Source organism: Salvia hispanica, chromosome 6 (assembly GCF_023119035.1).
Source record: "Salvia hispanica cultivar TCC Black 2014 chromosome 6, UniMelb_Shisp_WGS_1.0, whole genome shotgun sequence".
Classification (NCBI taxonomy): domain Eukaryota; kingdom Viridiplantae; phylum Streptophyta; class Magnoliopsida; order Lamiales; family Lamiaceae; genus Salvia; species Salvia hispanica.
The window spans coordinates 33217724-33232189 of record NC_062970.1 but is presented as its reverse complement, the minus strand read 5'-3'; the positions used below and the strand labels follow the sequence as shown (position 1 = coordinate 33232189).

General features: G+C 34.8%; 2 protein-coding genes and 2 long non-coding RNA genes across 5 annotated transcripts; 1 reads left to right on the top strand and 3 right to left on the bottom strand.

Moving 5' to 3' along the window:
• Positions 1 to 726: 726 nt before the first annotated feature.
• On the bottom strand, positions 727 to 3449 carry LOC125196072 (trafficking protein particle complex subunit 3). The gene is made up of 5 exons (XM_048094436.1): positions 3277 to 3449; positions 3070 to 3167; positions 2876 to 2975; positions 1551 to 1733; positions 727 to 1009 (listed from the first exon to the last, which is right to left on the bottom strand). Exons 1-5 carry the CDS (start codon positions 3331 to 3333, stop codon positions 887 to 889), a joined length of 561 nt encoding a protein of 186 aa, XP_047950393.1. The 5' UTR covers positions 3334 to 3449; the 3' UTR covers positions 727 to 886.
• A 1589-nt stretch (positions 3450 to 5038) lies between these two features.
• LOC125196069 (polyubiquitin) lies at positions 5039 to 7526 on the bottom strand. The gene is made up of 2 exons (XM_048094433.1): positions 7420 to 7526; positions 5039 to 6827 (listed from the first exon to the last, which is right to left on the bottom strand). The coding sequence occupies exon 2, from the start codon at positions 6825 to 6827 to the stop codon at positions 5226 to 5228; it is 1602 nt and encodes a 533-aa protein (XP_047950390.1). The 5' UTR covers positions 7420 to 7526; the 3' UTR covers positions 5039 to 5225.
• A 1004-nt stretch (positions 7527 to 8530) lies between these two features.
• Positions 8531 to 10912, bottom strand: LOC125196073. Of its 2 annotated transcripts, XR_007171826.1 has the most exons (3): positions 10768 to 10912; positions 9760 to 9853; positions 8531 to 9549 (listed from the first exon to the last, which is right to left on the bottom strand). It is a non-coding gene; the product is annotated as an uncharacterized LOC125196073 (long non-coding RNA). The 2 variants fall into 2 exon arrangements; XR_007171825.1 differs by lacking the exon at positions 8531 to 9549 and having other exon boundaries at positions 9639 to 9853.
• Positions 10913 to 12176: 1264 nt separating this feature from the next.
• Positions 12177 to 13798, top strand: LOC125197018. The gene is made up of 3 exons (XR_007171980.1): positions 12177 to 12412; positions 12738 to 12822; positions 13534 to 13798. It is a non-coding gene; the product is annotated as an uncharacterized LOC125197018 (long non-coding RNA).
• The last annotated feature ends 668 nt before the right edge of the window (positions 13799 to 14466 follow it).

Below are 14466 nucleotides of genomic sequence, written 5' to 3'. Positions count from 1 at the left end.
TAGTCTTATATAGTAGTTGTATGAAATAATCTAAACAACTAAACACCTCATTTTTTATCTTGTTATTAATAATCATCTGCCAAACAACAACTATATATAAAACCAATACTAATTAAATCACGATATTTATCTGGATACATTATCAAATGAGACCTCAATTAATTTTTGAACTTTTCAATATGTATCCATTCTATCCTCGGACACTCAATGATATCTTTTGAAAATTAAAAAAAAAATGATTAAGGGTTTTTGAAGTACTCCTACATCCGACCAAGTTTTCAATCTTATCGTCAAACTCCACTCAGTGACAACTGACAACGTAATTGATTCAGAAAGTTCATCCAATGAGGAACAGACACCTGGCAACAATATCTCAAAACACAATCGAACAAGTAGACCGCGAGCTTCACAGGTTTTTTCCACACTGCTATGAGGACAAAATTGATACACCATTGATAAAATTTGAAGATTTTGGTATAAATGAAAAAAGAAATGCCAAAAGTTAGCATAGGAATCGACATTAATCCAAGACAAGGTTGTAATAGTAATTCATGGAAGTGTTTTAGATCCATTGATGAATAAATCAGATGAATTAGAAACAGGTAGAGGAAACGTCATATTCTAGGCCCCAATTAACACATCATAACTGGTAAAGCATATGAGTACAAAACCACAAACAAACACAGCAAATATCTAAATACTTGGAGCTGCAAGAGGAAGCAATAGTGATTTAATAAATTTATTACTTTTTTCATTTTAATATGGGCAATGTCCTTCCACGTAATATCACTAGCAAACAAATGTAGCTACACCAAAAGAAGTGCAAAATATCCAAATGAAGAGTGGAGTTACAACTTATAAGCCACTTGAGAGCAAAAGGAGCAAGTTACTCATCATCTTTGTATGGGTACTCCTCGGGCACTTGCTTCAGAAGTTTGACTTGCAACTCGAATACATCATCTCCTCTAAGCATGTCACGTAGCCATGTGACCTCAGTTTTCATTGAAACCTAAACAAAAGAATAGAAATGATAACTGTAAAAGTGTGGTAGTACTCGCATGAATCTGGTCATGACTATTATATCTAACAAGCTGTTGTTACTTCATCTAAACAAAGTACTGTACAATATTTAGAAGGCGAGAAAAAAGGAAAAGCAAACCCAAAGGGGAAATTAAAAGGGAGCATAATTTAGTAGATCAAATGTCCGACTGACCCAACTTCTTACTTCTTTTGCCCTTATTAAATAAGCTCTGTAAATTATTCAAGAAGTGCTAGTCTGCAGTCTGCACTTTAATAGAGAATTAACTGCTTATAAGCTCACAACTTATTAATCCTTCCCCAAATATTCTAAAACGAATGCACGATTATTTAAAAATAACGACACCAATGAGTGGCACTTCAAGAGGGATCTTATTCACACAAGTAATATGAGTATCAGATTCTGAAATGACACATCGACATAAATGCACTCAAAATAGCCTCAGATTAGATCATTTGATTTATGGTGGATAGGGGTTTTAGTAGATTTAGACATATAGTAAAATGCTCACCATCTCAAGAGCCCCTCTGACAACTCCACTTAGAATATTGCAGTAATGAAGGCCTTGGCAGGTATCAGGAAGCTCAACAAAGTCTACCAAAGGATTGTCTTCCAAAATGAGACTACAGGTTGTCCCTTCAGCATCCCAGTTAGTGACAGAGGCAGTGACTCCAAGAAACATTTTGAATCCAACCTGTTGACGAATGACAATATTGAGATTTGAGAACAGAAATAAAAACGCAAGAATATAAATAATTGAGACTCTATGCATGTTGCACTACACTTTCAGCATTGAGTTCACATGGAGAGCTTAAAAGAAATTCATGAGTTATACTACTTGTAATATAGGCATAAGCCTCTACCTCTGGTACTTATATATTACTACTATAAGCTAAAACTGATTCTTCGTTCAGTGAGAAGGCAAGCCCGTAATGGAGGTTATATATGAGAGTACGCTTGTTCAGCCAAATGTACACCCCAAAACTTCGCATAAAATCGACACCACACGACCTACATTTGCCCATGAATAAACCTAACTATAATGATTATATACCCCTATGGTCCCCAATGTGCGGATACAGTTCTCAGTTCAGCCACTGCCTGGAATTTCTAGAAATGGCCTGTCCTAACTCAGAGGGTTAATTTGTGAAGTTGCATGTTAGGGGTATGGCAAGACACTTCAGATGAGATAAAATGATATCCATAGTGGAAGACAGGTTTCATTTGCCTTTGTAGAAGAGACGCTGCCTTTGTCAAAGAGCTTGATTAAAAAGGGTGTTGCAGGGACCTTGGTAAGGACTCTATAAATACAATATTACAATGAAAGGAAATTCGAAGACACTCAACTCCAGAAGATGATTTTTATACATTAAAGCCCTATTCGGTGATAGCTCTCTTGTTTTTCATCATTGCTGATGCTACTTGTTTGCCATGAGTTATATGTTCTGCAGTTTTAGCAAATGTATTATGTATGTCACTAGCTAGTACTTGCAAACCTGATTTGATTTTAGCTAAGATTGTTTGAGAGAGCTACTAGCCTACTTGATATGCTGAGCACTTTTTCCAGATCTAAAACACTTTATGCTTGTGATTCTTGTTCTCAATACACTTCGAATTCAGTATCCAAACATTCTGGTTATTTGATTGAAATGATTTCCAAATAGGTTCAAACAACAAAGTGCTTAATCTCATAAAGTTAAATCACGTATCCAATCAGCACAATTCCACTAACATAAGGATCAAGGTAAAACATAGAGGTAACCCTTAGCATAAAAAAACTACAGATTCCTTCCATTTAATAGCACAAAACATGAAGAAGAGAATACGAGGTAAAACCTTGGCAATGACATCAGCTGTTTCCCTGAAATCAACACACCTTGACACACTTGATTTGGCAAGGAATTCATCAACCAGACGGACCCCGATATTATAACCCCTGTGGTGGAACAATTCAAGTACTGAAAAACTCAGCTGTAATACAACATAATTACAAAGAAAATTATCGCAAAATAATTACTCCAATCAATTACATTTGATCGAGCTGCTTGTTAACCTCCTCCACCTCCTCCAGATCGGTAATCAGTTGGCGCACTATAGCACCGTATGTCAGAGTAAAGAGCTCCGCGTTCTACCCAAATCGAGTCCCGAAATCAACAGTAACAGAACATAAAATTAACCAATTAGTATTCAGGAAGATAGGAAAAGGAAAACAGCAATTACTTTCTGTCAAAACTTACGACGCGATCTACACTGGCAAAAATGACATCACCGGACTTGGGAGCGGCGGGAGCCATGAGAGACAGATCTCAGAAGGGATTTTTGAAATGGTTTCTCAGAGGCTCAGATCTTCAAAGAGATTGTGATTGAGAATTAATTCACCGTTTATGACTCTCTCTCTCTCTGGACTCTTGTGTATCGTTCCCTTTTCGCAAAATGTAATTTTGTTAAAATTATTTACGTGTTAAATTTTTATTTATTTGTAAATAAATTTTTGTATTATTTGATATTTAGCTTATTATTACTACTAATTAATTTTATTTGATGTGGCACATTATACTATCATGCAAATTTTATTTGTTAATTCAACTGCATAAATTAAAATATAACTTAATAAATCATCAGGTTGCTTGTCAAATTTTCATTAGTCCATTGTAAGAGAGCATAAATATTAAAAAAAGAAGGGTATATTGTAGCCAATGTTTTAAATTTGGATCAATATCGTATTGGTAATTATCGATTCATAATTCAATCGAGATTGATAAATCCAAAATATTATAACAAAAATTATTAACTACTGTATATACGTACTACGATTAGATAAAAGATACTCTATTAAAATATAGAGAATGATACATAAAAGAGACCGTAGAACTAGTTTACATATAATCTTAAATCAAATAGTAATAAAGAAAATTTAGATCAAAATATCTTAAAAATTGCGTACAATAAATTAAAATAAGGGAAAGAATCATTTTAAAAATAAGATTCAATATTAGTATTTTATAAAATAATATTAATAATACTCCCTTCTCCCTTAAATATTACTCCGGACACGGATTTTAAGAAATGTAATAGAAATTGAGTTGAAAAAGTTAGTGGAATGTGAGTCCTACTTTTATATAGTTTTATAATGAAATGTGAGTAAGAATAAGTTAGTGAAATATGAGGTCCACTATAAAAATGGTAAAAAATGAAATGTGACAAATTTTGTGGGACAGACGAAAATGAAAAAATGTGTCAAAATTTTAGGGATGGAGGGAAGTATTATATACCTAAATAGGTAGTGATAAAATGCAAACATATTATACAAACTCAAAACTTCTCAACACAACTTGAATACAATTTCATTACAATATCAACACAGTGTAAAATTTCAAGATTTTAATATCAACACACAACATCAATCATTGACTGCCTAAATATGTTTGTAAAATATTTAGAGTTTTCATTTGATCACATCCCTACCTAAATAACACTACTCCATAAGCATCTTAAAGCAAAAAACGAATACCTTAAATATTGATAATAAATCAATTTTCTATTTATAAATCTAATTTTTCCTTTATGTATACAATTTTTACTCTCTATAGATGCAAGGAAAGGCTTTTGAAGGCTGCCCAACATTAGCAATGGCTTAGAAGATAAAAGTCCAGTCTTCAAACGTTACACTAGGAAATGAAACCTTGAAACTAAAGTCCGTCGAATTTTCAACATATACATCTCAATATCCCATCAAAATAGTAGACAGCAGCTGCAAATAGAAATGAAGAAGATGGGATTAGGAGAACTACATATGCAACCTCTGGTGAAAGAAGGCAAGTGAATGAAATATAATATCTCCAGAAAATAGATATCAAGAATGAAGCAAGAGCGCCTTTCCAACATACACCACAACTCCGAATCAAAATAGCGGGCAGATTGCCATCGAATGTGCAAATACACCAAAGAAAATATCAGATGCAATGCAAGACAGTGCATTAAGCATAAAACAAAAACGAATACTGAAAGACAAATTTATTTAAGTAGTGAGGGGAAACCCCACTTAATTGTTCAATAGGTGAAAAGAGATAATCAAACGAACATCAACATCTTAACAGCAGCAGTTCACGACGACAGATAAAACCACAAGACACAAACAGACTGAATAAACGACCACACAATCACCAGATAGCAAATTTGACAACATTTAGAAGCCACCACGGAGACGGAGGACAAGGTGAAGGGTAGACTCCTTCTGTATGTTGTAATCAGCCAGGGTCCTTCCATCCTCCAACTGCTTTCCAGCAAAGATCAACCTCTGCTGGTCCGGTGGGATTCCCTCCTTATCCTGGATCTTGGCCTTCACATTGTCAATTGTGTCAGAGCTCTCCACCTCCAAGGTAATGGTCTTCCCAGTCAGGGTCTTCACGAAAATCTGCATTCCTCCTCTCAGCCTCAGCACCAAGTGGAGGGTTGACTCCTTCTGAATGTTGTAATCGGCCAAGGTACGACCGTCCTCAAGTTGCTTCCCAGCAAAGATCAACCTCTGCTGGTCTGGGGGAATGCCTTCCTTGTCCTGGATCTTCGCCTTGACATTGTCAATGGTGTCCGAGCTCTCAACCTCCAAGGTGATGGTCTTCCCCGTCAGGGTCTTGACAAAGATCTGCATTCCTCCTCTCAACCTCAGCACCAAGTGGAGGGTGGACTCCTTCTGGATGTTGTAGTCCGCCAGGGTGCGGCCATCCTCAAGCTGCTTGCCAGCGAATATAAGCCTCTGCTGGTCCGGGGGAATACCTTCCTTGTCCTGGATCTTGGCCTTGACATTGTCAATGGTGTCCGAGCTCTCCACCTCAAGAGTGATGGTCTTGCCAGTCAAGGTCTTAACAAAGATCTGCATACCACCACGGAGACGGAGGACCAAGTGGAGGGTGGACTCCTTTTGAATGTTGTAGTCGGCAAGGGTGCGGCCATCCTCAAGCTGCTTGCCAGCGAAAATAAGCCTCTGCTGGTCTGGGGGAATGCCCTCCTTGTCCTGGATCTTAGCCTTGACATTGTCAATGGTGTCTGAGCTCTCAACCTCCAAAGTGATAGTTTTTCCGGTAAGGGTCTTGACAAAGATCTGCATACCACCACGGAGCCTAAGGACCAAATGGAGGGTGGACTCCTTCTGGATGTTGTAGTCCGCAAGGGTTCGGCCGTCCTCAAGCTGCTTGCCGGCGAAGATGAGCCTTTGCTGGTCCGGGGGAATACCCTCCTTGTCCTGGATCTTGGCCTTAACGTTATCAATAGTGTCGGAGCTCTCGACCTCAAGGGTGATGGTCTTGCCCGTCAGGGTCTTAACAAAGATCTGCATACCACCACGGAGACGCAGGACCAAGTGGAGGGTGGACTCCTTCTGAATGTTGTAGTCAGCAAGGGTGCGGCCATCTTCAAGCTGCTTGCCGGCAAAGATCAACCTCTGCTGGTCCGGGGGAATGCCCTCCTTGTCCTGGATCTTGGCCTTAACGTTGTCGATGGTATCAGAGCTCTCGACCTCGAGGGTAATGGTCTTTCCCGTGAGGGTCTTGACAAAGATCTGCATACCACCACGGAGACGAAGGACCAAGTGGAGCGTGGACTCCTTTTGGATGTTGTAATCGGCAAGGGTGCGGCCGTCCTCGAGCTGCTTGCCGGCGAAGATAAGCCTCTGCTGATCCGGGGGAATACCTTCCTTGTCCTGGATCTTGGCCTTAACGTTGTCGATTGTGTCGGAGCTCTCCACCTCAAGGGTGATGGTCTTACCGGTGAGGGTTTTCACAAAGATCTGCATCTGTATTGTCAAACAAGAGTATCAGGAAACAGCTCACAGATATAACTGATCAATTATCAAGACCTAATTACTAGTCAAGGAGAAACAATCGACGATTGTAAACGTAGAAAAAGAAAACCTTTGAATCCATTAGGTACACAACCTCCCAAAAACAGAATCGTAACAAATATGTAGCAGATACCAAAATTGAAAACAACAATCATTGGATCCATGACAACAGTTAATAAAACAATAGTATCAGAGAACAGCTAATAGATAAAACAGATCAATTACCAATACCTAATTAATAATCAAGGAGAAACGATTGACGAATGTAAACGTAGAGAAAAAAAACCTTGGAATCGATCAGGTCACACAATAATCCCACGAAAACAGAATCGTAACAGATATGAACGGCAGACACCAAAATTGATAATAAAAATCACAAGATCCAAGACAACAATTAATAAAACAAATCGTCAAACAGATGCATCGAGAAACACAGAATCCAGATCTCAAAATCCAAACCAAAGAAAAACCAATCCATAGCCTAAAGCAAGGAGAAAATACAATAGCTTATCATATAAGCGAATCATAACCACAGAAATCGTACCTTGACAAAAGCGAAAGGAATGGAAGAAGAGAATTGGGAGAAGATTAGGTATGAAAAGAGAGGAGAAGAGGAGGGTTTTTATAGCTGAGGTAGCCGACTTAAGGAGGAAATTGCCTTCTGCGGTAGCGTATAAAATTAAAACACCTGTCCTGATGACGTGTACCGCACTGCTTCCTTACGGCAAGTTGTTTTTAGGTCTACCGCTTCACGCGCCTGCTTTAGAGGTCCAACGTCTATTTCCTTTTTCAATTATTGAACTACCATATTTATTCCACAAATTAAATTATTTTATTTTTTTGTGATTCCACTGAGTTAAAGGTTCAATTAGTTCTGGCTACGGTAAAGATCATTTAAAATTAAAATTATCACCCGTGAAGGGTCTCATGAATCCGTGATAGAAATGTGATTGTTTAAGATCTTAAAATAAGAACTGTAGAATATTTGTTTTTAGTTTTATGACCTGACAAAATAAATAGTACTACTAAGTAAATTATGCAAGATCGGATCTTGCATGAAATCAGAAAAACTTGTGATATAAAGTTGATCGTGCTAGTGATAGTAATAGATTTTTTTCGAATTGTTGGATTGATCATAGAAAATTTAAATAAGTGAATTAATCAATTAATGTAAGATTTAATATCACATTTAGCTTAATCCCATCACATATTATAGTTCGCAAATAGCGGGTTATGGTGGGGTGGGGTCGGGTCTATCTGGACCTTACCTAAACTTGTGCCATTAATTCAACTCAAATTTGATTTCAGCTTTAATCTAACATGAACTCAATCTAAACTTGATTCAAATCTCGACCAAAATTTGTCTCAATGCTTTAATTTATGACCCATATTATAAAACTGGAATTTGTTAATACAGTAACTATGTTTTTGTTAAGATTATTTATAAACTAAAAACCGTGCAAGTTTAAACTACATAGTATTCACTTAAACAATAATTAAATAGTAGTAGTCACTTACACAATAATTAAATTGACTATTATGTAGCTTAAACTTGCACGATTTTAGTTTATACGAGTATATGATTTTAAAATATATTTATTCTTCATATATTATAAAAAATAAATCAAAATTAAAATAGTAAATACAAAGGACCATTCAAAAAATAGTTGGACAGAAGTAGTAAATGCGAATGACCAATCAAAGGACCAATCTTTTGTAGAGACTAGAGAGTAGCAAATTTGAGCCAAATGTATACATGTTATCTCGCATGGATAATTTTTCCTGAGAAAGCACAGCAACATACTTCCCTCATTTTTACTTTGAGTTGTGCTAAAACTATCAAATTATCTCATATATAGATGCTTTTCATATTTTTCCTCATCTTTTCATATTTTTGTGCTAGATAGAGTACATTGAAAAAAAATGAGAACCTTAGAAATATGATGAAATTTTTCCATTTTTAATTTTCTTATTTTCATAAGATTATTTTATAACAACGAAAATACACCATAGATTTAATTATTTAAATATTATGACAATTATGGAATCGAGTAATATTTAAATCTCTTAAATCAAATCTTATATTAACTTGGTGATAATCATGTGATACGCAATTATGCATACTATATAGGATCTCTAAATTAATAGTTATCTCTTAATTCACCGTATCTTTTCTATATATGTATAGGTATTTGTTTCTTGTTTGAAAAGTTAGGTATGGATATTCTAGTATTATAAATAGGAGAGCTTGTTATAATTTTAATCAATTAATGAATATATTATTTTGGCCAAATTCCTTACGTAATGCTTTGAATCCATAATTCCCTATGCTACCTACTGCCCGACGGAATCCACTGCCCGACGGAATTCATCCGCGCACAGCCGGAACGTATATCTGATTTGTAGCTGTTGCCCGACGGGTTGGAACCCGCGCACAGTCACTCAAATCCTTATCCCCGCCGACCCTCACAGACGTCAGATTCTCTTATCTTGTTATTTTTCGTTTTGTCGGTTCGTTAGGGAAATAGGTCCTTAAAACATGTTTATCGTTTTATCTTGTTATTTTTCGTTTGAAAAAAAATTTGAAACCCAAGGTCTCTCTCTTCAATCCTCAGTAGTCAGTCCCTTTGAGGGCAGCCGCAGACCGTCTGGTCTTCCTCCATATTTATTACATCTGTAATAACATATATGTAGGTATCACATAGAATAACACCAGCAACATGCTCTAATCATGTGTTTAACCACGTTATAACACTGAACTCGTTCAATAACATGTGACAATCCCCATAGATTCAATTATTTTCACACAATAACATACATTATTGCACATTTAGTTCATGTCGTTCACATTAAGGAATTAAAGTTCATGGTAGGGATACGCTACCTTGCAAGCTTAAGAATATTCGCCTAATTCACCTTGATATTTCGCTATCTTCCAAGTGCATTCTGTGTCTACTTCGTAAAATTGGCTCTTTTGCCTTGATGCGAAATATAAACACCATAACCATTAGTAACCCATACTTGTTAATTATATTCTAGTGTAACTATTTCTTCTTAACTGTATATTATGCTAATTATTTGGTCTTAAGCCCTTTTCCTTACTTCTAAAGTTTTCTTAAATTCACACATATATTCATATTAACATTCATATTTACCATAATCTTAGTCTCCCCTTCATCTTCAACTTCCTAATATAACAATTGTATTGGACTGATTCCTCATTTACATTCTAAATTCGTTCGGGAGGATTTAGAAGCTTGGCCTAATATTTTTAAATACCCAAAGAAGTCTAGTTTATAAAACAACAAGATTTATTCAGAAATTCATGATGATTTGGGAGATATCATAACTTTCCCACCGACTATCAAAACTGGACAGTTTCTGTCAACGTTTTCTAACTAATTATTATAAATAGTAAATGAACTCCTAAATTATCCAAAATATTCAGGGGGCTACTGGACTCATCAAAAATTATTTTAAAAATTAGTAAGCTAAATTTTGCAGTCCCTATTGTTCTACAAAAATCGGAACAAGTGACTGAAAAACAGGGCAAAAATAATCATCTTCAAATCTTCACAAGAAGTTCTATTTCAAATTACGATCAATCATATTCTGACAACTGAAGTCATTTTAAGTAATATAATCACAAAACTTAAATAATCAAGCCACACCTATTATTCCTATAATCATATAAATGTTAATTTTTTTATAGCTTGAAACTAACAATCAAAACATGCTCTATATTACTATTATTTACTCAAATAGCAATAGAAAAAATCAAGTAATAAACCATCTTTCAATCTCCAACTATGAAAGCCAAAACTTAGGTTTCCTAAATTCATAAATTTATCAATTCATATGCTTCAATAATATGATAGAAGTGAAGGCCTACCTTGATTAAATATTTCACCAATTACATGCCCGATTGCCGACAAACTTAACAAAACTAGAAGAAGAAATATGATAGAGAAAGATGGAGGAAGGAGTTCACGTTTCTAGGGAGGAAAAACGAGGAGAAAGAAGATGTATTGAATAATAGTAAAATATATTCCCAACTTTATTTATTTTTCATGTGGTATTAGTTAGGACATTTGTCACCATTTTATTTAACCACATATTACACATTTTTCTAGAATTCTCCTTTAATTTCCACAATAACACTTTGGAGTCATTTCATGTACAGATACATACATGATTTTGTGCATTATGATTTTAAGGTAGCAAGAAACAAATGTAAATTCATGTGAAAAGATAAAATACCCTTACACCAATTTCGATTAAATTCAAAAGTCTTACTCAATATTATTCAAATTACACTCATAATAATTCCAAAAATTGCTTTTAATAACTTTCTAGCAATATAATTTAATAACTTTCTTTATTTTGTGCACGAATTCTAAGAAATTTGCTCTGATTTCGATGGATCTTTGTATCGGAATTTACTTTCTGATCAAGCTCTATTTTGGGATGTTACAACATCAGCCAATGAGATTTTGCCAAATGACTCAATTTCATTGGTTGATAAACATTTTATTTTAAATTAAAATATCTTTTATATATTATATCCAAAAATTATACAAATTATATCTAAATTTATAATTTTTCATTCTCTATATATAAAGACCGCATTTGCTATAGTTTTGTATAAAAAAATATCATCTTTTTTCCTCCCATAATCTATCTTTGATAATACAATTTCATGGAGTGTTTTTTAGTTTTTTTTTGCTAAAGTTTTACACCAATTATATATTTTTAATTTCGTATTTTAATTATTGTACTTATATTTTTCATTTGTTTATTTTTATAATTTTTAGTTGTTATTTATTGTGTTTTTTCATAAATTTTATTGTGCAATGATAAATATTTTATTTATTAATATTGTTATTGCAAAATAATATAAAAATAAATATATATTGGTGTGGTTGGGTGGTCAATGATAAACCATGAAAAAAGGTATGGTTGGGTTAGATGAATATTAATGAGGTGGAAGATGATGTGGAGGAGTAGAAATCAATTAAATATTGAAAAAAGTGAATGGCTGGGGTTGGGTCGAGTGGTTGCTGATAAACATAGTCTAACTGTAATGACCCATTTTTTTTGGCCTAGAGTTCATGGGAACTTTTAAGCTATAGTGTTTTTTCTTAAATTAGATATAAGATTTTTATTTTACTTTATTACTTTTAAAAGGAAAAAAATAAATAAATAACTCTTGGGAAACCCACTAAATGGGCCCTAAGTGTGTTATTTTAGGAAATAATATAAATCTCTCCCCCTCAACACTTATGTGTCGTGAATCACACTTTTACACACACAAACACATAGTTATCTCTTAAGAACAAAACATCTCCTTCTCTCTATCTCCTTCTCCCTCTTTCTAGCGACAATTCACTCTCCGGCTCCGATCAGCAATTGTATACTCATCTGTCTACAATCCCACATGACTAGAGCACCACCTTTCTCCCTTATTTCATCTTTCCCCAGGAAAGTTGAGGCTTAGGGCTTGAAGCACATCTAATTTGAGTTGTTGCAGAAATAAGGTAGGAGCTCAATTTTCATAAAATAAATTCATCTTTTGGACTCAGAATTTATCATAGAAATGATTTACTGTTTTCCCAATAGTTGATAGTTTTGAATGACTGTTAGTTTGTTGTTTTGGGGATTTTTGCCTCAACCTTGTTTTCTCTAAGTTTCATCTCAACCACACAAGAGAATAATTCATAGATGTGTATATTCTGGAATGATTGCTAAATTACTCTTTTTTTTTTGCTTTCATTTAAAGTTACTCGACACATTGGAGAAATTTGATTTTTTGAGTAATTGCTACTAAGTTAATTGTGTTATTACTGTTATATGTTTTTGAAGCTCAAGAAGTAAATTGCAGTGGAAGAGCTTCTCATTCCATCAAGGGCAAAGGGATTCTCGAAACTTCGTAATCGGTTAGTGACAGGTACATAGCAACTCAGCACAAGTTCACCCCGTAGACAATCTCTTTAAATTATCTATATCACTATTGCTGCTCTCTTTAAATAATGCAAATTATGGAAACTTAAGAAGTTCTTGTTTATTTATGACCATGGAAAGTTGTGGATGATTGACTTATTGATATAATTACTTGAGTTGGAATATATAATTAGTGGATGAAAGTGTCAGCAAGGTTACGAGTGTGGAATGGAAAGTATGTGTTCATAATATTTTCATCACACTACTTTGTTTAGATGATGAATTGTTATAACCTTGGGATTCTGTGGCATGATACAATGGTTGTGTTGTATCATGAATTATCTGGAACAGGCCGATCCTAAGTTATGGAAGACTTGGCCCCATTCTGTAAAATTTTTATGGATGGTCAATCTTTCATTCTGAATTTATCCCAATGGTTAAAGAAGCCTCCATTCTGTACCTTCTATGGATGGCTTAGTTCCTATTCTGGAACTTCTGTTGTGAAATTTAAACACTCCATGTGTTTTGATTTAAAGCCTTCTATTATAAGAGCCTAAATCATTAGCTAAATTGTCTTAACATTTAAGCATTCGGTTATGGTTTTTTTCGGTTACCTGTGAAGTTGTGTGTGAGTTATTAATACATTATTATTCATATAACTTTTAGTGTCACTAATTAAGCAAATATGACTTATTCCTTTATTTACCTTCTTTTGTAGTTTTCAGCAAGGAAAAAGAGACCGAGGGATTTTGGCACGATAGCACACCCGACTGGCTTGTACATATCTTTTTGAACTAAAACTCTAGTGGCATATACTTAGACTTTTTGAAGGGAAAAATCTTTTTGTTGTGTAGCGTAACAACACTAGTCATCGTGCGTGTATAGAGTTGTAGCTGGTGACTAACGTTGTTTCGCTGGAAAATAAAAACATGATACCTTATAATACTTTACTTTAGGAGGGTAAAGTTCGAGAGCTATTTTAATTGTCGCTCCTAAGAATTTTTTTTTTTACAATATTTCGTTTGTGTGTTTTAAAATTCTAATAATTATGTTAAAGTAAGTTTTTTTTTTTCTTTTGTGAAGAGTTTTAGTTAGGCAATTAAAATTTTAAAATACTAAGTGGAGGAATGACAATGGCCTTAACCGTATTTTCTGAGTCGGGTTACACTAACAACTAGTGCTTTCATTGCGTTGTGGTTCTCACCTTGGTGGACTTCAACCGTGGGGGAGTTGATACGATACTATATTATAGGATCTCCCAATTAATTAGTTATCTCTTAATTCACCGCATCTTTCTCATATATGTTTATATATTTGTTTCTTGTTTGATAAGTTAGGGTATTAATACTTTAGTATTATAAATAAGAGAACTTGTTATCATTTTAATCAATCAATGAATATATTATTTTGGTTGAATTCCTTGTGTAATGCTTTGAATCCATAATTCCCTACACTACCTGCTGCCCGACGGAATCCCTTCGCGCACAGCCGGAACGTATATCTGATCTGTAGTCGTTGCCTGATGGGTTGGAACCTGCGCACAGCCGCCCAGATCCTTATACCTGCTGACCCTCACGGGCACTGAATTCTTCTTATCTTGTTATTTTTCGTTTTATCGGTTCATTAGGGATTTAGCTCCTTAACATTATGC

What these genes read in the sequence shown, in the direction of transcription:
- LOC125196072 (XM_048094436.1), bottom strand. Translation starts at nt 3,333, where the DNA reads ATGGCTCCCGCCGCTCCCAAGTCCGGTGATGTCATTTTTGCCAGTGTA. An exon ending in TTGCCAGTGTAGATCGCGTC is followed by an intron (nt 3,168 to 3,276) that starts GTAAGTTTTGAC and finishes CGATTTGGGTAG; the next exon opens with AACGCGGAGCTCTTTACTCT. An exon ending in CAGCTGATGTCATTGCCAAG is followed by an intron (nt 1,734 to 2,875) that starts GTTTTACCTCGT and finishes ATTCGTCAACAG; the next exon opens with GTTGGATTCAAAATGTTTCT.
- LOC125196069 (XM_048094433.1), bottom strand. Translation starts at nt 6,827, where the DNA reads ATGCAGATCTTTGTGAAAACCCTCACCGGTAAGACCATCACCCTTGAG.